This window comes from Humulus lupulus, chromosome 6 (assembly GCF_963169125.1).
Source record: "Humulus lupulus chromosome 6, drHumLupu1.1, whole genome shotgun sequence".
Taxonomy (NCBI): domain Eukaryota; kingdom Viridiplantae; phylum Streptophyta; class Magnoliopsida; order Rosales; family Cannabaceae; genus Humulus; species Humulus lupulus.
In genome coordinates, this window is record NC_084798.1 from 100,678,346 (window position 1) to 100,701,527 (window position 23,182).

The 23,182-nt window shown below is 36.9% G+C and overlaps 1 protein-coding gene across 1 annotated transcript; it reads right to left on the reverse strand.

Annotated features, from left to right (window-relative positions):
* Window positions 1-12,186: 12,186 nt before the first annotated feature.
* Window positions 12,187-22,736, reverse strand: LOC133785350 (DUF21 domain-containing protein At4g14240-like). The gene is made up of 8 exons (XM_062224598.1): window positions 22,467-22,736; window positions 14,533-14,616; window positions 14,311-14,424; window positions 13,972-14,055; window positions 13,759-13,830; window positions 13,151-13,218; window positions 12,495-12,582; window positions 12,187-12,349 (listed from the first exon to the last, which is right to left on the reverse strand). The coding sequence occupies exons 1-8, from the start codon at window positions 22,734-22,736 to the stop codon at window positions 12,266-12,268; spliced, it is 864 nt and encodes a 287-aa protein (XP_062080582.1). The 3' UTR covers window positions 12,187-12,265.
* Window positions 22,737-23,182: the final 446 nt, after the last annotated feature.

The following is a 23,182-nucleotide window of genomic DNA, read 5'->3' on the forward strand; positions in this document are numbered from 1 at the left end:
CACGATTGAAGGAGCATCAACTCTACGCAAAGTTCAAGAAATGCGAGTTTTGGCTTTCGCAAGTGGCGTTCCTCGGGCACATTATATCGAAAGATGGAGTTGCAGTAGACCCATCAAAGGTAGAGGCCGTGAAGGATTGGCCCAGACCAAAGAACGCATCTGAAGTAAGAAGCTTTCTAGGGTTAGCAAGTTATTATAGGAAGTTTGTAGAGGGCTTTTCAAAGATAGCCACTCCGCTCACCAACCTGACCCGGAAACAACAAAAGTTTAACTGGAACGATAAGTGTGAAGAAAGCTTCTAGTTGCTTAAGGATAAGCTTTGCTCAACACCAGTACTCAGTGTACCGACACCCAACGATAAGTTCGTTGTTTACTGCGATGCATCGAAGCAAGGATTGGGTTGTGTACTAATGCAAAATGACAAGGTGATAGCCTATGCCTCACGACAGTTAAAGGAGTACGAACAGCGCTATCCAACTCACGATATGGAGTTAGCAGAGGTGGTCTTTGCGTTAAAAATCTGGCGCCATTATCTTTACGGAGAACGGTGCGAGATTTATACGGACCACAAGAGTTTAAAGTACTTCTTTACTCAGAAGGAGCTCAACATGAGGCAGCGCAGGTGGTTGGAGTTAGTAAAGGGTTATGACTGCGAAATCCTATACCACCCGGGGAAGGCGAACGTAGTTGCCGAAGCACTTAGCAGGAAAAGTTATGGGAATTTAGCAGCTTTAGCCGGAATAGAAAAGCCGCTACAGCAGGAGCTGATCAGTGCCGGAATAGAAGTAGTTATTGGCAAGCTAGCTAACTTGTCTATCCAATCGGATCTGCTAGAGGACATACGGATTGGTCAGAGACAAGATGACACGCTAGCAGCTCATATCAATGCAGTCGGAAAAGGAAAGACTACATATTTCTCAATATCTAGCCAAGGCTTATTGAGATATAAGAATCGGGTATGCGTGCCAAATGATCAAAGAATTAAGAAGACAATCCTAGAAGAAGCGCACAGTACCCCGTACTCAGTGCACCTAGGGTCTACCAAGATGACTCATGATGTCAAGGCAATCTATTGGTGGCCAGGGATGAAGAAGGACATAGTGGAGTATGTATCTAAGTGTCTTGTATGCCAGCAAGTGAAAGCAGAGCATCAGCGGCCTACAGGTTTATTGCAACCGCTTAGCGTACCAGAATGGAAGTGGGACGATATAGCCATGGACTTCGTGACGGGTCTGCCAAAGACGAATAAGCAGCATGATTCCGCTTGGATAGTAATAGATAGACTAACCAAGTCGACTCATTTTCTGCCTGTTAAGACTTCATACATGGCAGACCAATATGCAGACATCTACATCCAAGAGATAGTACGGTTGCATGGAATCCCCAAGATAATAGTGTCAGATAGAGGATCGGTGTTTACATCGAGATTTTGGGGAAGCTTACAGAAAGCTATGGGTACTAAGTTAAGTCTTAGTATAGCTTTTCATCCTCAAACAGATGGACAGTCCGAGCGTACGATTCAGATTTTAGAGGATATGCTACGCGCATGTGTACTTGATTTTTGAGGATCATGGAATAAGTACTTGCCGCTGATCAAATTTTCCTACAACAACTGCTACCAGTCGACGATCAGGATGGCACCTTATGAGTTGCTATATGGAAGAAGGTGTCGATCACCGTTGCACTGGGACGAGGTAGGAGAAAGGCAGCTTCTAGGGCCCAAATCTGTTAGACAAGCTCAAGAAGCAGTAGCGCTTATTAGACAGTGTATGCTTGCTGCCCAAAGCTGTCAGAAAAGCTATGCGGATGCCAAGCGACGTGATGTGGAATTCCAAGTTGGAGAACAAGTCTTCCCGAAGTTATCTCCTATGAAAGCTGTCAAGCGGTTCGGGATGAAAGGCAAGCTTAGTCCCCGGTTCATAGGTCCTTTTGAGATATTGGACAAAGTGGGACCAGTTGCGTATAGACTATCCCTACCGCCAGCACTAGCTGATAGTCATAATGTATTCCACGTCTCGATGCTACGCAAATATGTGTCAGACTCATCTCACGTCCTCAAGTACGATACGATAGCACTCCAGAAAGACTCAAGTTACGAGGAACGACCGGTTAGCATCCTAGATAGGGGGATGAAGCAGTTACAGTCCAAGAGCTTTCCTATAGTCAAAGTCCTATGGAGTAATAGTTCTGAAAGAGAGGCAACGTGGGAGTTGGAGGAGGACATTCAAGGCCGGTATCCGGAGTTATTTGGTAAGTAAATTTTGAGGATGAAATTCTTTTTAGTAGGGGAGAATTGTAGAGTCCAAGAACTTTACTTAGCTAGTTAGATAGTAGTATTATAGTATTTATAGTATTATCTTTATGACTGTGGATTTTTGGTTCAGACCGGGAATTATTTGGACACTCATAGTAGTACTTGTAGATTTTCTAAGTTTAACCTATAGTTTAAGAATATTAATGTTAACCTAAGGTTTGATTAATATGGCTGATATTAAGGATAATATTTATTATACTACAAGGTTTAGATAAGAACCAATAGGATTTTAAGCACATGTTATGAATGGGTGATTAAGGATTAAGTATTTTGAGGATTAAATTTAATAAGGGTAAAGTTTGAATGCTCTAAGGTCAGTCAGCAGCTTTGAATATGTTTAAGGGCTTAGTCAAGGCTATTTACTCAATTTGAATTAAGCTAAAAATGTGTAATTTCGTGTTTAAATAATCAGCGAATGCCGATATATCGCAGCACGTAGATACGGAAAACACGAAACGATGCACGACTGCCTCGAGCATACTGGCCCAGGCGATATATCGCCTACAGGGGGCGATATATCGCCTCCTTCAGCTTATTTTGAAAGTTTTTGAATTTGTTTTCCATTCAGCCATTCAACCTTTTGATAAGTCCAGCACCTTTTTGAACGAGTCTTCAGCCTCTGCTGAACGATTATTCAAATTATTTTCACCTAAAAAGCCATTATTTTTATTCAAGTTAAATTAAGATCCTTTCATTCCTAAACTCTATAAATAGGACCTAGTACCCAGCCATTATTCACCTTTTACTCTAAGTTCAGAGGCTGCAAGTTGCTAGGTGAGTGTGAGAGTGTAAACACTTGGGTGGGGAAATCATAAGCTTGATCATCATAAGCTTATCAAACACTTGGGGAAGTAAGGTTTCATAGTATTTCGGTTCGAGGTTTAGATTGGTCTACAAGTCTTCAAGGTATTTCTACACCTTAGTTAATTGGCATGATTTTATTTTAAGTTCTCATAGTCTTCTACTCAGCCTCTAACCTTAATCTTTATGTTGGTTAGGAAATCTAAGTTCTTGTGCAAAAAGGTTTTGGTAAGTATTTTTCTCAATGGTTTAGTCCTTCCATTCCTTTCAATTCTCTTCTTCTCTATACTCACTCTTTTTCAAATGGTTCTTCGGAGTGTTCCAAAGTCCCACCACTGTCCTCTTATCCCGGTATTTCGGTAAGGAAAATATGATAGAAATTCATATGTTATATGTTTTATATGTTATCTTATGTTTCTTATGTTATGATAAGTGTTATGATAGGTATGTTTGTAGGCTTGGGCATATGACCCATATGACTAACAAGACCCCAAATAGATTATGGGCATATGACCTGCTTAGCTAGTAGGACCCCACTAATCTCATGGGCATATGACTTGTTTAGTCTATGGGACCCCAAGTAATAATGGCCATTATAGTATGTGTATGAAATAAGTGTTATGTTATGTTTTTATGTTTCTTATGAAATTTATGTATATGAACTATGTGGTAGATTTTCCTTGCTTGGCATTAGGCTCATTCCTTTTTGTTTATATGTGTAGGAAAATAGCTATAGTGGCGGTAAGGTTCGTGGATGCTTGGGGATTGTGTATCGGTGATGAATAGATTCAAGGAGTCGAGAGTTCAATTTTCAAGGATGTAGTCTTGTTTTTATGGTTTTACATGTATTTTTCCGCACTTGCTATGTAACTCCTTTTTTATTTTAAATTATGTTTTGTTTTTAAAAACAATGGGATCCCATATCCTACTTGACAATTTATGTAAGTAACTCTTATTTTTACAAGTTTCCTAATAAAGTTATGGTATTTTTACAATGTAAGTTTTATTAAGGATTAGTATGTTTAGTTTTCGTTAATGGTCCAAAAGTCTAGAGTAGTTGGGTCATTACACTCAGGGTGCCGGAAACGTCCCAGAGGGCAAAACGGTAAAATTCCCCAACATTCCCGCCTAGACTTCCTAACCTTAAATATATCTCCATATATTTATTTCCATAACCCGACAGTCTAAATAACTACCTGATACCTAAAATACCCTTGACTTATCCGAAGTCAAATATTAAGCCCCGTTGTCACTTTTCCCGCTATCTAGTTCCCTAGGATCGCCTCAAGTCGTTCTCAGCTAACCTGCCCACATAATAATGTGGTTCTCACAGATACTATATATATCACATTTACATTCATATAATCATACGAGCATTTTTATCATATAGTTATGCATTTAAATCAATAAATTCCTTCAAATCACATATAAGTCAATTATGCCCTCCCGGCACACTAATCAAGGCCCTTAAGCCTTATTAGCAAATTTTGGGGTCGTTACAAAATCCCTCGTTAGTGGCTTAGTGAAAGGGTCCGCCAGATTGTCACTTATTCTCACATAGGATATTGAGATGACTACTCTTTGAATCAATTCTCTTACATATCCCTATCTTAGACTAATATGTCTAGACTTCCCATTATACACTCCGTTGTATGCTCTAGCCGATGTCGCTTGGCTATCACTAATGTATCGATATAGTAGATACATTCTCTTTGATTAGGGGAATCTCTATCAATAGATCCCTTAACCATTCAGCTTCTTTGTCGGTAGCAGCTAGAGCTATGAACTCTGTTTCCATAGTGGAATGAGATATACAGGTTTGTTTCTTGGAACCCCAAGAAATTGCACCTTCACAAAGTGTAAATACCCAACCAGTTGTGGACAAGTTGTCCCCAAGATTGGGTATCCAACTTGCATCTGTATATCCTTCTAAAATTGAAGGTAATTTGGAGTAGTTAAGGCTTAGTCCTTTGGTTATTCTTGAGATAACCTAGGACTCTTCTAATTGCCTTCCAGTGATCCACACTTGGATTACTTGTAAACCTACTAAGTTTACTTACCGCAAATGCTATAATAGGTCTAGTACATTGGGCAGCGTACATTAGACTCCCTATAGCACTGGCACACTCTAATTGAGCCACTGCTCTTCCTTCATCCTTCTCTAGTCTTACACTATGATCGAATGGAGTATTGGCATCTTTAACCTTGAGATGGTTAAATTTGTTCAATACCTTCTCAACATAGTGGGCTTGCCCTAACGCAAAACCCCCACTATGTTTCTTTACTTTGATACCAAGTATGGTGTCAACTTCTCCAAGATCTTTCATCTTGAAGGTTGATGATAGAAACATCTTCGTTTCTTCTATCCCTTTCATGCTATTACTTAGAATAAGCATGTCATCCACGTATAAGCAAACAATGAACACATATCCCTTACAAGTTTTGGAATACAAACACTTGTCTCCATTGTTATGTCTAAACCCATTAGACATGATGGCTTGATCAAATTTCTCATGCCATTGCTTAGGAGATTGTTTCAATCCATATAAGAATTTTACAAGTCTACAAATTTTATGTTCATATTTTGGTAGGACAAACCCTTCGGGTTGTTCCATATAGACCTCCTCATTGAGGTCACCATTAAGGAATTTTGTTTTGACATCCATTTGATGAACATACAAGTTGTGTATAGAAGCTAAAGCGAACAAAATTCTTATAGAAGTTGTTCTTGCAACAGGCGCATAAGTATCGAAATAATCGATACCCTCTTTTTTCCTAAACCCTTTAGCTACTAATCTAGCTTTAAAGGTTTGGATAGTGCCTTCAGTGTCGTATTTTCTCCTAAATAGCCACTTACACCCAATTGGCTTAGACCCCAGTAGGAGGTCTACCAATTCCCAAGTGTTATTGGAAAGAATGGAATTCATCTCATCATTGATTACTTCTTTCCAAAATGCACTATCTCTTGATTGCATAGCTTCTCTATAAGTCTTAGGATCATCCTCAACTAGAAGTACAATAGGAATTTTCCTAATAACTTCCTCTCTATTTCCTTCTACCATGTAGAATGAAATTCGTTGAGAATCTATCTCATCCACTACTAGACTTTTATGATTTTAAGCCTTTGACTTCTTCTAGGTTCAAAGGGTTGCTTTACATCCTTTTGAGAATTCTCCTCTTGAGAATCAACTTTGGATGTAGAAGCTTGAGAATTGTTCTCATATAACAAATTCTCCTTTAGAGATGTTGAAGCTTGAGAATTGTTGTCACATAACATATTCTCAAAAAATTCAACTTCTTTAGATTCAATCACAATATTAGACTCTAAGTCTAATAGCCTAGAAGCTTTACTATTGTTGGCATAACCAACAAAAGCACACTTTATGGCTCTTGAACCTAACTTTGTTCTATTAGGTTCGTTTTTCTTGCAATATGCAAGACACCCCCACATTTTGAAGTACCCTATGTTGGGTTTTCTTCCTTTCTATAACTCATATGGAGATATCTCATTTTTCTTCATCAGTATTCGATTAAGAATGTGACAAGCAGTTAAAAATGCTTCACCCCATAAGTTGAAGTTCAACTTAGAAAACACCAACATATAATTTATCATCTCTAGATAAGTCCTATTTTTCCTTTCGGCAACACCATTGTGTTGTGGTGTATAAGGTGCAGTGCACTCATGAATTATACAATTTTCTTCACAAAATGTATTGAATTCATTAGAGAAGTACTATCCTCCTCTATCACTTCTTAGCACCTTAATCTTTTTATTTAGTTGATTTTCAACTTCTAATTTATACAATTTAAAAGCATCAAAAGTTTCATCTTTATGCTTTAAAAGAAACACATAGGTTGTAATGACCCAACTACTCTAGACTTTTGGACCATTAACGAAAACTATACATAAACACTAATCCTTACTAAATCTTTACAAGTGAAAAGACCATAACTTTATTAAGAAACTTGTAAAAATAAAAGTTAAACTTACATAAAATTCAAGTTAGGATATGGGATCCCATTGTTTTAAAATCAAAACATGACATAATTAAAAAGAGATTTACATAATAAAATGCGAAAAAATACATGTAAAAACCATAAGAAACAAAACTACATCCTCGAATCGAAACGCTCGGCTCTTGAATCCATTCCACCTCAATACACATTCTCCAAGCTACCAAGAACCTTTCCCGCTACTAAGACTATTTTCCTGCACATATAAACAAAAAGGAGTGAGCCTAATGCCCAGCAAGGAAAAATCTAACACATAGTCCATATACATAAATTTCATAAAAACATAACATAACACTTATATCACATACATACTATAATGGCCATTATTACTTGGGGTCCCATAGACTAAACAAGTCATATGCCCATTAGATTAGTGGGGTTTTGCTAGCTAAGCAAGTCATATGCCCATAATCTATTTGGGGTCTTGTTAGTCATATAGGTCATATGCCCAAGTCTACAATCATACATATCATAACATATTGCATAACATAAAATCATAAGATAACATATAAAAGCATATAACATATAAATTCTATCCTATTTTCCTTACCAAAATTATCGGGATATGAGGACAGAGTTGGGACTTTGGAACACTCCTAAAAACCATTTGTAACAGGGTGAGTACTTTGAAGAAAAGAAATGAAAGGAATGGGAGGACTATATCATTGAGAATATACTTACCAAAACTTATGTGCAAGTTCTTAGATTTCCTAACCAAAATAAAGAATAAGGTTAGAAGGTTGAGTAGAAGACTATGAGAACTTAAATAAAATAATACCAATGAACTAGAGTGTGGAAATACCTTGAAGACTTGTAAGACCAATCTAAACCTTGAACCGAAATGTTATAAAACCTTACTTCACAAGTGTTTGATAAGCTTATAATGATCAAGCTTATGGTTCCCAACCCAAGTGTTTACACTCTCACACTCACCTTGCAACTTGCAGCTTCTGAACTTAGAATAATAGATGAATAATGGCTGGGTACTAGGTCCTATTTATAGAGTTTAGGAATGAAAATATCTCATTTAACTTGAATAAAAATAATGGCTTTTTAAGTGAAAATAATTTGAATTATCGTTCAGCAGAGGCTGAAGACTCGTTCAGAAAGGTGCTGGACTTATCAAGAGGTTGAAGGTTTGAATGGGAAACAATTTTGAAAACTTTCAAAATGTGCTGAGGGGCGATATATCGCCCCCTGTAGGCGATATATCGCCTGGGCCAGTATGCCCGAGGCAGTCGTGCATCGTTTCGGGTTTTTCGCATTTTCGTGCTGCGATATATCGCCCCCTATAGCTGCGATATATCGGCATACGCTGATTATTTAAACACGAAATTACACATTTTTAGCTTAATTTGAATTGAGTAAACAGCCTTGACTAAGCCCTTTTACGTTTTCAAAGCTGCTGACTGACCTTAGAGCATTCAAATTTTACCCTTAATAAATTTAATCCTCAAAATACTTAATCATTAATAACCCATACATAACATGTGCTATTATCTTATTGGTTCTTATCTAAACCTTATAGTATAACAAATATTATCCTCAATATCAGTCATATTAATCAAACCTTAGGTTAAAATTAATATTCTTAAACTATAGGTTAAACTTAGAAAATCTACAAGTACTACTATGAGTGTCCAAATAAATCCCGGTCTGAACCAAAAATCCACAGTCATAAAGATAATACTATTGTTACTATTATACTACTCTCTAACTTATCTAAGTAAAGTTCTTGGACTCTACATAGGTATATCTACGAAAATCATCTATCAAAGTAAGAAAATACCTTTTACCACCTCTAGTTAAAACACCATTTAATTCACAAAGATCACTATGGATTAAATCTAGTAAATTAGATGATCTTTCTACACTAGGAAATGGTTTCTTAATCATTTTTTCCTTAACACATGTTTCACATTTACCATAGTTTTTAATATTGCATGCAATCATACCACATTTTACTACTCTTTTCATGGTTGAAAAACCTATATGTGATAGTCTAAGATGCCCCAAAAATAAAGAATCATACTCAACAATATAGGCAGAATTAGCATTTTTATTGATAACATTGAAAGTTACATCATTGGTGCACAATTTAACTATTCCCTCACAAGAGTACTCTTTTCCCAAGAATACATTTGATTTGGTAAGTATAAGTTTACCGGACTCAAAAACAGCTTTAATGCCGGGCTTGCCAATCAAATCACCACTTACCAAGTTTCTACTCATTTCGGGAACATAAAGTACATTCACTAATGTAACTTTCTTGCCGGAGGTAAAGTAGACTTCAATAGTACCTTTGCACTACAAGAAAAAACAGTATTCATAACACTTAAAAACTGCTAACCGGGAGTATTGATAACGCTTCTGAAAATGCTAACATAGCCCCTGTTATTAAAAGTCCTGTCTTTTCTATAACAGTATTCGAATGTTATGTTCGATGTTATCTTAAACTATTCAATAACACATTTTTAGTTGCTATAATATTCAAATAATAACATTTAGTTAGAGTATTTGGTTATAAATTTGAAGTTTAATCTTATACTTTTTGCATAACACTTTTCAACTGTTACATTTGATTATTTTGATAACATTTTTAGTTTGTTATATTATATAAATCATAACAATTTATTACGCTTATAATATGTTTCTAAATCATAACGTATTAAGGTTTTTTATTGTGATAATGGTACTTATAAGTTTTTTTTTTTAATTAAAAGATTTTCATTATTGTATTTTGATAAAAAAAAAATCAAAATTAATCATAAAATATAATTCTCAATAGATTGATAAACCATAAGTATTACATTAAACAATAACTAATTCAAACTCTGAATGTGTCTATTTCATGAGATCTTAGTTCTAACTTAAGTTTGAAAGCATAACATAATAAAGTTTTATAATCTTGAACATTTTTTACTTCAAAAATGAAAAACAAAAAATTACAAGATACACAAAAGTAAACCATGCATGAAACTTGCTCCATCCTTCAATTCATCATCCTTTGTGCACTTGTCCTTGTTGTGAGTCCATTTGTTGTGCACTTGTCATATACCTGTTTCCCTTTCTTGTTTCCCTTTCTTCCACAGGTCCATGTGTAATCCCCTTTGCAATAAAGTCAGTTGTAGTCCACAAAAGGCCTATTGCTGTCAAGCTTATGTTAAGCTCCGTCTTTAGAGCACTGTGAGCTCCAGTCACATCTACACACCTGTAATATTCAAATGTAATCATGGAATCACACTAGAAATTACTTAAAGTAGTAATTCTAGGGCTTTTATAAAAAAAAAATAGAACCAAATTGCCTTATATTAATTAAAAATGCATGAAAGTTGTAATTCTAGGTTTCTATGTTGGAAGTAATGAAATTATAAGATTTTATCAGTCAATCCAAGTATAGGTGTCAGTGTGTGCCTATGCATGTGTGTAATCGGTCACTTGATATATTATGTCACTGCACAATATAGTATCTGATAAAACTGGAAGATTAGAACTTATTAAAGTGGTAGCTATAGTCATCCATGTTGCATTAATGAAATTATTAGCTCTTATTAAATATATCGGTATTATACTTTCAAAAGCATCAATCAAGCAATCAAAGAATATGTACTATTATCTGATAGAAGTGTCAAACGTAAGCATGAAAAATCATAGACAACCTATGACTTCAATGCAGTAATGTGTATAAAAAGGAAGAATGAAAAGGCTAATAAAAGCAGACATTACATTTATAGGCTAAAAGGCTAAGCAGAAACCTCCTGTCAAGATAAACTAAAGCTTAATATACTTAAACAATTAAACTCTATAAGAATGCTGCAAGAAAATCACAAACAAAAATACTAGTTTCTAGTTACCAAATAGAGATTAACAATTTTCAAATAAATATGAATTACAATATAGAGAGCAAACCTTATTTACATTCAATCCTAATGCCTTGTTTCCTTCATCCAAGTCTTCCAACTTTTTTAATCTTTCACGCTCCAACTTTAGTGCAGCTTCTGCAGCTTTAGTAATGTCACCTACCACCAAGAGCCCCTTTCACGCATCAGATAACAGAAAAATTCTTAAAAGAGTACAGAGAACATGATAGCAACAAAAAGGATTATGCCAACAGGTTGCACCTTAAAAAAATGCCAAGCTTGATCACTGGTTAGAAGAGATACATACCATCGAGCCTACACCTTGCCTTGCCAAGCCCTGCCACCATCAACATCATCATTAGAGAGAATTAAGGCAGTCTCTTTGATTGATTTCCTAACCTATAAATAAGAGACCAAAAATTGAATGAAAGTTAATAGAAGAATTAATAAACAAATCATCAAATAGCTACATATGAAGATAAAACTCCAAAGTAAATTAGATAAAATATAATCATGTGTGAAGACCTGTTGCCATTTTTTCCTTTCTGTTTTATGTGCATCTGGTTGTTTTTTATGCTCTGTATTCTGAATTAGGTTTCTATTTCTATTGTTGCTCTTTCCAACTGCTTAGAAAGACCTTAAGGCATTAGTTGATTAATATATACATAAATAAAGAAACCCATGTAAGAAAGCTCAAATACCTTGAACCTGAATATTAATCAAAGAAACTTCCAACATTGAATGTTGCTTTATGCATTTTAATTTCTCATTAAGACCTGGCTAAAAGCATTGAAGCAATCAATACAAAATATTATATTACCACTGTGTCAAAAAGCAATCAGTTGAATATTTACATTAGATGAAATTAGCGCATAAATGATCAACTCTTAATAATGGACCCATTCTAAAGATACTTTCATCTTTTACCAAAACATTGATAAGTGCTTATAGTAACTCTTAAGAAAACCATATTAATTATCAAAAGCATCAAACAAAGAAGCCTAAATAATATAAATATGCATATAGAAATAGACATGTTCTGTAAAATTATTACTAGGCAGCCACAGAAAAGTCTTCTCCCCATCAATTGTAGGAAGCTTGCTTTTCCCTTTAGTCTTCACCACAGCTGCCATATGACTGCTGCCCTTCTAAAACTCGTTTAATATATCGTACAGTGGCATATCGACAGGAACTCTGAGTATACAACATACAAATCAACACTGGATACTCTGACTGAATGTATTTTCTGAAAAATAAAAAATTAGTAATTGAAGAGTTAAGCAAACCGTGGTATTCTCCGGATGGAAACGGCACTGACTGGAGTCTCTGTTTCAGGTCGTACAGTAAGAAGACTTTTCACCTAACAATAAGCAGAATTGAACAAGTTAAAGAGCAGAGTACAAAGTATGTTGCCCGCTGTTAGTTCCTTTGATAAGTCAAATTTAAAATGCATCTAGTATACAAACATCTTCTAAACATTCACATTCTACTATTCTAGCACCCACCAGAAGCAGTCCAATAACGTTCTTCGGATTCCCAGAATAGACAGGAACTCGACTATGCCCCCGAGCAAGAACTTTTCCCATAGCCTCCCTGTGTTATTGAATAAAAGGAGAAAAATGAGAAATACAGTAAAAAAATATAATTTTTTTCTGCAACAAACTTCTGCTAAGAAAACAGAAAATAACTGTACTACGAGAAAACACATTGAGCGGTCATGTGATTCAAAAATTCCTAACATTTCAATTGCAGCATAAGACATGTTTCATTAAAACATGGGTCACGCCATTATGATATGCCAGAGCACTGTATGCAAAAATAAAAATAAAATGTACAAACTATCCTCAGTGAAACTTTGTGTAAAAAGGTGACAGAACTATTGACAAGCCAGCAACTAATTGGGATAGTGTTCCTAAGATGATAGGCTAGGAGCCTAGGACTGATATCACAGCTAAAATATCCTTCTTTTAACACAATCTATCACTACAACAATAACAACAAAAATTTCTATATTTTCTTCTTTTATAAAAAAATAGTTTCTAAGGTCAAGTGACTGAATCTTTGAAAATCAGCTAAAAACAGCATGTAAACAAAAATTGTGAAAACCAGTCAAATCCAATTGACAGAAAGAAAGAACAATGAATTCATGACCAAAACTCACCAGTCCAACTTTGAATTGACATCTAAGGAAAACGTTGATTCAATGGGTGTCATAGCCTCCTCAGCTGTCTTTTTTTTAAGATTTAAAAAAAATTTAATAATAGAAGGAAAGTAAGATGTTGATTTTCTAATCATGACACTTTATTGCAAGCTTACTATCATATTCAAGTTACAATTTCAACATGAGCATAAAGAGTGAAATCATTATACATCAAAATGAAACTATAATGACAAGAAAAGTTTCAGAATGCTCTTTAAACCAAAAGATAAGATGACTGGGGAGTAAAGTAAAAAAATCCAAACAACTTTAAAACAGAATATTGAATAAGCGAGCTCGAGAGAGAGAAAGATTTAGCATGAGCACAGAGTTTCAAATAGCTATACTTCAAAATGAAATTACAATAAAAAAAAAATAAGTTTTAGCCTCTTTGGTATAGTTCTAAAGACTCGGAGAGAGAGAGAGAAGTAGAAGAAGTAAAATAAACTTTCATATTCACCAGGATTTACGTCCACCTCATATAATAGTTGGATATAATACTATCACTGGCATACATGCAAATTAGAAGGAAATGAATGTAAGGAATAATGATATTTCTGTTAAGACCTTACCTTCTCAGTTAAATCTAGTGCCCCACTTATAATTGTTGTCTCGTCATGTGTAAGCTCACCACCCTTGCCGGCCTATTATGACAAGATAAGGAAATCAGAACTAATGCCAAGATTTATCTGTGGTAGATGATAGCAATAATTCGTATTTTCAACTTGTAAAGTTATTCCTTAAGTTAAAGAGCATATTAATTATCCTCAACAGCTTTACTTTACCTCTTGGCTGTGGATGGAGACAAGGACTTTTAACTGAGCTCGCCTAAATAAAGCTTCATTATGTCCTAATACCCAATCCAAAATCTGCATTGTGTATATCTCAAGTCAAAAAATAGATATAAATCCCTTATAATCTGATATCATTAAGAATCCATCGTTTTGCAACCAGATTCCACAGTTTTTCTTTACATTTATGATTTATTTTTAACCACTGAAAAAATACTTAAATTCAATGACTAAAACACCAGTTTAAAATAGTATAGATTAGAGGGTTGATAAATGCAAATTCCAAGTTCACATTTAAATGTTTAAACATCAACTTTCCATTGGAGATTGTACCTTTCCAATTGGGTATGAAATTGGGTAGTAAATTATCATCAAAATTCGAACAAGCCAAACAAAGTTGGAACCTACTGCAAGTCCACATCTAGTGCATATAGCTTGTGGGATAACCTGATTTAGAAAAACGAATATCAAGTTTCCATCATAATAAGCCAACAAAAATATTGACACTTTACTGTTAAACCAAGCATGAAAGTTAATGGAACAAAAATAAAATACCTCTCCAAAAAATAGAGAAAAAGTCACAGAGAGAATTATAGCCACATACTGATTGAACATTTTATCCAAGTAAATTGGAAGTGCCTACAAATTTGTGAATCACCATATCAAAACATCAATCTGGATTGTGAATACTCGATAAATATATAATCTATGCATAAAATCACATCAAATTCCAAATGCCAATCGAAAAAATTATTCCAACACAAGCATATATATATATATATTGATAATATTCAAAATGGTTTTTTGATATTAAATTGAAATCTGAAAAGAAAAACAAATTATACCTCACAGAGACAAACGGAGGTCTCCAGTTCTTGCTCAAAGCCAGCGGGAGAGAAAAACAGAGAGGGGGGGACGAGAGACTCAACGACTACAGCACGGGTGTGGTCGTGGTGTGCTTCAGTTGCGTGAGTACCGGCGTGAGGTAGGCTTCAGCAGGGGTGTGGTTGTGGTGTGGTTCAACGGCGCGAGGGTTAGAAAGCCGAGAGAATGTGAGAGAGCTAATGAGAGAAAGAACAAGGGAGAGCGAATGAGAGAAAGACTGAATGCACTAAAAGATTTGGTATTAGGGATTTGAGACTGAATGCAATGAGAGAAAGACTGGTAGAGATTAGGGAGATTAGGGATTTGAGAGAGGGAGAGGCGCGCTGGTAGAGATTAGGGATTTAAGAGAGGGAGAGGCACGCTATTCTCTTTTGTCAATTTGCTGTTCTCTTTTGTCAATTTCAGGCAGCAAAAAGTGTTTCATTTGCCGCCTAAATTTTTTTTCCCGTGTCTTTTTTTCTTGTCTCTGTATCAATAGCACTTCTAAAATTATGTTATATTTTAATGTAATATTTGAGAAAAATTGTTGTAGTGTTGCCAAGTACCTGGATTTGCCCTCATTGCCCATTTGTATCTCATGGTTGCCCTTTGACTCTTCAAAGGTCTTGAACAATGATTTGTCATAGGTGACATGGACGGTGGCACATGTATCATACCACCACCCTTTCACTTTGCCTTGGACCGTATTCACCTCACTAAGGGTAGCAACTATGTTTTCCTCTTGAGTTGCATTCACCTTAGGTCCTTGTTGGTCTTTTCTACGCCTACACTCTCTATCATAGTGACCCCTTTTCCCACACACAAAGCAAGGACCTTTCTCGCCCTTAAACTTGTTTGGGTTGTTTTTTGGACCCAAAGGTTTCTCGTTACCCTTTTTCCCTTTATTTTTGGGATGTTTTGGTTGTGACACCGCATTTGCTTTGGAAGTCTCTCCATTAGACCCCTCCACAAGTTTATCTCTACATATCGATTCATCTTCGATTCGAATATGCTTTTGGATCTCCTCCAAAGAATAATCCTCATTTTTATGAAGGATGCTTTTCCTATAGCTCTTCCAAGTTGGTGGTAATTTAGCCACTATAGCACCAACTTGAAAGGCCTCGGGAAGCTCAATCTTTAAAATTTTCAGTTTGTTAACAATTATTTGCAATTCATGAATTTGAGGAAGAATAGGTTTATCACCAAAAAATTTGAAATCGAAGTATTGAGATATCAAGAACTTTTTGGTACCTTGCTCTTCCGCCTTAAACTTTTTCTCAAGTGCATCCCATATCTTTTTGGCCGATTTGGTCTCGGTGTAGAGGTCATAGAGCCTATCGGATAGGGCGTTGAGGATATGACTCCTACAAAGGAGATTGTCCTCGTCCCTCTTCCTTCTCTTCTCCACCTCCTCGGGAGTGTCCTTGTCGGATGGCGTTGGGAGAGGTTCTAGAGTGGATTCTAGAATGTAGTCGATTTTGAGAGTGGTCAAAAGGAATCTCACCTTGTCTTGCCACGTAGTGAAATTGGATCCATCAAACCTATCCAACCTCACTAAGTCTTGATTCATGATTTTGATGGTCTCACCTTCCATTGAAACAAACAAAGGGATAAGCTTTTGAATGTTAGGAAAAAATGTATTTGCCTCAATGGAAATGGTAAGAAATTAAAACTCTATGCAATATATTACAAATAAATAATGATTGATTAAAAAGGAGTTACAACTATATAACTGAAAATTACAAATAAACAAAGAAAATGAAGAAGATGATGAAGAAGAAGAGAATGGTGAGAATACAACTCTAAGCAAAAGATTACAAGTAAAATAAAGGTGGTTGAAACAAAAGAAAGGATTACAACTCTTAAACAAAATATACAAGTAAAAATAACAAGAGAATAAGAAGAAAACAATACAATAAAATGGAGAACAGAAATACAAAAAAACTATCACTTACACAACCTAAGTGAAGAGGGTTGGGGATCACCAACTTGAACAAGGTTTAAAACCTTTGTCCAAAAGCTTATTTCCCCCTAACTCAAGCACTAAGGGATCTCTCTCAGATATTGGAAAAGCTTTCTGGAATAATCAAGCCTCAAGGTGTTTCTAGCCAAGTGCTCTAATGGATAGAAATGTTGTGTCTTACAAGTGAGCTATAGGCTCCTATTTATAGAGTTTAGAGACACCCTTTGAATTTTAAATTCCACCAAACCCCATGGTTGTTACCAATGTTTAATTGTATTAATATGGAATTAAAAAAGAGATTTGGGAGTTATTTGGGTTTTTTGAGCCGTTCAACAAAGATTGAAAAAATTGAAAAATTGGTCAGTTTTTGGCCTATGGCCGCGGCCAGAGACATTAGTGGTCGTGGCCACTGGTCTCTGTCCCACAAGTCGCGGCCACCAACATTCAGTGGCCACGGCCACCGACCAATTTCAGCACTTAAAAATGTGCTGTTTTTCCAAACGGTTCCAAACCCTCCTAAATGATTTTGTAACTCCCAAAACACATTATTGGGGTTAATATCATATCTCTAACAGCCATTTCACATATGGCTTTATGAAATTCATCTCAATATTGTGTAACAAAAATTTAAACAATAAAGGGTAATATTTGGAAGTTACAAATTTGTAACACCAAATATGTTACATTATTTGGATATATCCATATATCTAAATACTGTAACTCTCTATTATATGTTACAATATGTGACACTCTTTGTCACATTTATTTAATCTAAAACATTATATTATAATATAATATAATATTACATTATATTATAAAATAATATAACATTTAATGCTCATGCACATGCACATGTTTAAGTTTTTTTGTTGAGCCTTGGCTCACAGGTGCTATGTGGTGCGGGTAAAGGGAAAGGGAAGCTGGACCAGCCATGAGTTGGAGAGCTTCGGTGGCAATGTGTACATATGCGGCTGCTCATCTACCATGACCAATGATATCTCAGAGGAAGTAGGATTATATCCTTTATTTTGCCGCTTAGGCTAGCTGGTTGTAACTTTTGACTTGTATATATCATTTTAAACATTTGTTTATATTATTTTTGGATCCCATGTATGTACTAAAATTTCAAAGGAAAAGTCAATATTTCCTTTGACTAAATATTTTTACCATAACCCTTGACATTAACCTTAGTTATACATGTATAACCAAATAACTTGATCAGCAAGTCTGACACTATTTAAAGTACACAGTGTAACGGTCTTGGATTAGGAGGATGTTACAACCATTGTTGAACTTGTGATAGTGGTAAACCCCAATGGAAAAATCTCTTCGAATCTCACCCCAAAGCCACAATGGTACAAAAGTAATAGCCAAAAAAAATGATAAGAAATGCCAAGCTTTCCACCATTTACCTCACCTTCCCATTTTAGTCTCCATGGACAAACTTAGTGTGGATGCCAAAAATCCACCAAATAAGAAATCTCTAGTCCCTGATTAGAACAGAGGGATAAAGGCCACTTAATCATGAAATTGGACTCGAGCCTGTAGGCCCTTTTTTGAATACAGGAGATTGTCTCATGAGAAATGTGGATGCTCGAAATTCAACAGTTATAAAAAGGCTAAAAGCGCGTGATAGGCTCCCATAAACGCCTCGTGGGTACACCCGATATGCTACGGGAATATCGCACCAACTGTTTTAGGGACCCATCTCGCACCCATGCACGACACGGCCTCGCGCGCCACCAAGGCCCCGCACCACGGCCTCGCGCAGCCACGCTCGCACACCAGGCGGTCTCGCGCCCCAGTAGGCCCTCGGCCTCGCGCAACCACGCCCGCACACCAGACGACCTCTGGCCCCAGCAGGCCCTCGGCCTCGCGCAGCCACGCCCGCACACCAGGCGGCCTCGCGCCCCAACAGGCCCTCGGCCTCGCGCAGCCATGCCTACACACCAGGCGGCCTCGCTCCCCAGCAGACCCTCGGCCTCATGCGGCCACGCCCGCACACCAGGTGGCCTCGTGCCCCAGTAGGCCCTCGGCCTCGTGCAGCCACGCTTGCACACCAGGTGGCCTCGCGCCCGAGCCGGCCCTCGGCCTCGTGCAGCCACGCCCGTAGCATCAGGTGGCCATGCGAATGGGGGCACGCGTCAAAGGAGCCTCGCTCCCAAGGGCCTCGCCCCCAAGGGCCACGCATACCTAGTGTCCTCGTGTGCCTCGCCTTGCGCACTGGCCACGTCAAAGGCCTCAAGAGACATAGCCTCCACTAAACACCCTTCGGCTATATACCAGGGGCCTCGTATTGTGGGGGCTGCAAAGTGATGGTTTCACAAGATGAGACCCTCATCCCATTTTTAGGCGTCATGCTTCATCACACACGCAGCAGGCCCCGTTGAAGAGGCCTTACCTCTCTTCCTGAGGTAAGTGCCACCAACGGGGCACCACTCTCCCTATGAGTCACATGAGATGAAGAGCAATAGGAGAGACCCAATAACTATTAGGTATAGAGCCAATAGTGGAATAGATGACTGAGTATATCGTTCATGTCAACACACTAGCTTCCCTACACTTAGTAGGACGTGGAATAGCCTTGAGCAGATACATGCCTTGGAGAGGCGAGAATAACCATCGGGTACATAGTAACCGTACGTGTACGAGTGCATGACGTACAACCATGAGGAGGACAGAAGCATGACCCTGACACTTGTATCACACAGGTAGTGGAGGTACGGATTTGTGCAGAGAGTGGAGGCACTATATGCATGCCTCTGACTATGTACCAGGCTGACACTATGATCTTCTGCTCCACCACTCTTCCCATACCACTCCCACATGTGCTATTACCCTGACAGTGTACTTATGTACTATTTTGTCCCAAGGGACCACCATGTATAAGGGGCCATTAGAGCCCAACTATAAAAGGAGCTTGACCCCTCAGAATGAGGGGTTGGAAAATTCATTGTAAGCAGAGGCTATTGAGAAATATACCAAGACTTGCTCCATCATTTATCTGTGTTTACTTTTCCTTAAAGTTTATTCTCAGTTCTTATATAAACATCACCTGACTTACCTTTGAGTTTTCCGATCTAATTTCGTTGACGAGATTTCACCGTCAACACTTAGCATCAAATAATTGATTTGCATCCATACATTCTTCTTGAAGGCCACTTTTTTCATCAACAAATCAAACTCAATTTGGGTGGCCAATGCAATAATCTCATAAATTACACAAAGCAAGCAAGAACATCTTATAACGATTTTCTTTTTTTGATCCACTAACAAATCTAGCAACTCTTTGGAGCTCAAATTCATCAACATCAAGCAATTGACTTAGCTTAGATAACTCATTGCCATATTACAATACTAATTTTTCTCCTTGCTTACAATTGAGATATTTTTTAAATAAAATTGGATCAAAATTAGGAAGAAATTTCTTACTCAAGAGTTGTTTCATGTTTGGCCAATTGTGCACCGGAAGTTTACCTTGTTTTTTTCTTTGAAACACCAATTGACTTCAAGAAGCTTGAGCAAAACCCCTTAATTTACATGCCACTAACTTGAATTATCTTCTACAATTGTATGGTTAAAATCAAAATCCACATCTTGCATCCAATTAAATATATTATCAATGTGCTCCTTATATCCATAAAATATTAGAATATAAAAGGAATTGGCATAAGATGAATTTACACAAGTGGAGCATAGACCAATATTTGTTGAGAAATTAAAGAATTGATTTAAGGCCATTAGTCCTTGGGTCACTGTTTAACGCCCAAAACGTTCATCCACTAAGTGGTGGTTTTAGTATATCGGGCGGTCGATTCTACAATGAGGCAAAGAAATAAAGTTAATCAATAAATAAAGTTTAGAGATAAATAATATGAAACAAATAGAACAAGTGATATTTTTTTTGTTTTTGAGATTTAAATATTAGAAATAAAGATAGACTAAAGTGTGATGTAACAATAGGTAAAAAGTAGGAAGGAAGCATACTTATACACAAATGAGTAGTTCACATCCCAACTATTCATTTGGAAGATTTAACATTGAAGCACAAATATATTTTACAAAAATGTATTCAAGTGATTACTATTCTTTACCATAGAAGGATGAGATAAATCTTATGAGAAATCTAAAAATGACATTATACCATTGGCCATAATGCAATAAAAGATTGGACATCAAACCTAACACAAATATTACTTTTACTATTTAAAAAATACATAGAAAGAGCATGACTAATTCTATATAGATGTTAGCAAAAGTGAATATATACGAATGAGATGGAGAAAATGATACGGATATTATCTATATTATTTTCACTAATTTGATAATACATAGAAAGTGCTTGACAAATATATATATATATATACTATTAGTTAACATAAATATAGATAACAAGATGAAGAAATAGATATGAAAGAAAATAAATCACTCAAATATATAAACTTTAAGCACATGGTGAATCAAAAATATCAAACAAAGTCATAGTGCATATAGGATCATCCTAACCTTCCTAAGAAGGTTAGCCTATTATGCTAGACATTCTCATGAAATTCTAGAGAGAAAATATGAGAAATGAGATTAAAATTTGGTAGAGTTTTGCTACCTAAAATTACATACAAAATGTGAAATGAGAGTCCTTATTTATAGAGGGAGAAAGTGACTAAAAAGAAATGAAACAACAAAATGAGGTTTACAAAATAAATCTGAAATATTAATAATAAAATATGATTTTGAAAAATCAAATCTTATTATAAATATTAACCTAGTTATTTTGGTGTATAGTCAATATGCCCTTTTTCTAAAATACCACAAAGTATGAACTTTAAAGCTCAAAATAACAATTTTGCAAGGCCCAATACCCACAAAACATGGGCTGAGAGTGGCTGGTGGCAGAGGAGGGTTTTGACCCATTCCCAGCCAATGGGGAGGTGCCACATAGGCACTGGCTGGGAGAGGAGAAGGCTGGGTCTGATTCGGACTGGGCTTGCCGTGTTGGAGTTTGGTTGCTTCGGATGGGCCTGCTGGGAAGTTGGGTGAGGCGTTGGGCTGCTGGGGAGTTGCTTGGGCATTGGGCTTACTGTGTTGGACCGCTGGAGCCATGGAGGGGCTGGGGGAAATTGAAGTTGGTTTGGACAGGTGGCACAAGGAGGAGCAAGGAGGCTGGCTTAGGCGTGAGAGGCTTTCAGCGAGCCTGGGGAGAGCTGGGCCTGCTGGGAGAGGCTTCAATTTTTGCAAAAATGCCAACTTTTCCTCCTTTTTTCAACTTCATTTATTTCTTTCTTCTTTCTATTCTTTATGACAAAATGCATCTTTAATCCTACAAAATAACAATAAATTAAATAATAATCAAACATTTTCATTTATAAAATAAATTATATTAATTCAATGAAAATATTAATTAAACTCTATTTATTTTGGCCATTAAAATCAATAACTATGCATTTTTCATAACTAATCAGTCACACTCATTGATTTTGGGCCTTCACGTAATGTTGCATTCTCAATTGGGCCTTCACTTATTGCTTTGTCCATAATTGGGCATTCACTTAGGGCAAGGTGATTTTGGCCCAAAACAATGTGTGAACACATTGCAACGTTGTTCGTGCAAAGAGAGGAAGACGCTGTGGAGCTTCCTCTACTACAAAGTTGTGGAGAAGATGACCAACATCGACCATTCTGCTGCCAAGGGATCGACGAGTGGAGTTGGGTTGGCGTGTAGTGAAGCTTTTGTCATTGCTGCCTGTTGGAGAAGATCATCCCCACAGCCAACCATGCTGATGTCATGCACCATTTTCGGAGCTGACTGTTGGGATCGAGAGTCTTTAGGAAAGCCACCAGGGTCATGAGTATCGACTAGGTCGTCCTTAAAGTCGAACCCATGACTATTGGCTTCTCTTGCTCTGAGTAATACATCATGGGTGTGATTTGTCATTGTATAACGCCAATCTCGTTATTTTTCATTGGTAGTTTGTAAATTCTTATGGGAAATCTGATTTGGCTTTGGAGGTGCAATGGGTATCGCGGGTTGGGTGTTGTGGGTTTGAAGGGTTTGGTCATGACAATGTGCTAGGGAAGATGGTGGTGGAGGGTCACGGAATAAGGGTGGGGGTTGGTGTAATATATGGTGGGTAGGATGACAGTATCGAGAATGAGAAGACGATGAGTATAAATGGGTTGGTGGGGATGGTGGGATACAGTATTGAAGTTATGGTAGTGGTTGTGGAGGTTCATGGTAGTGTTGTGGTGGTGGTGGTGGGTGTGAGGTTGAAAGATGGTAATACCGAGAAGATGAAGAGGGTGATGAAAATGGAGATGATGAACAGTACCTTGGTGGAGAAATTGATCGTTGATTGGCACTCCACCTTCGAAATCGCCATT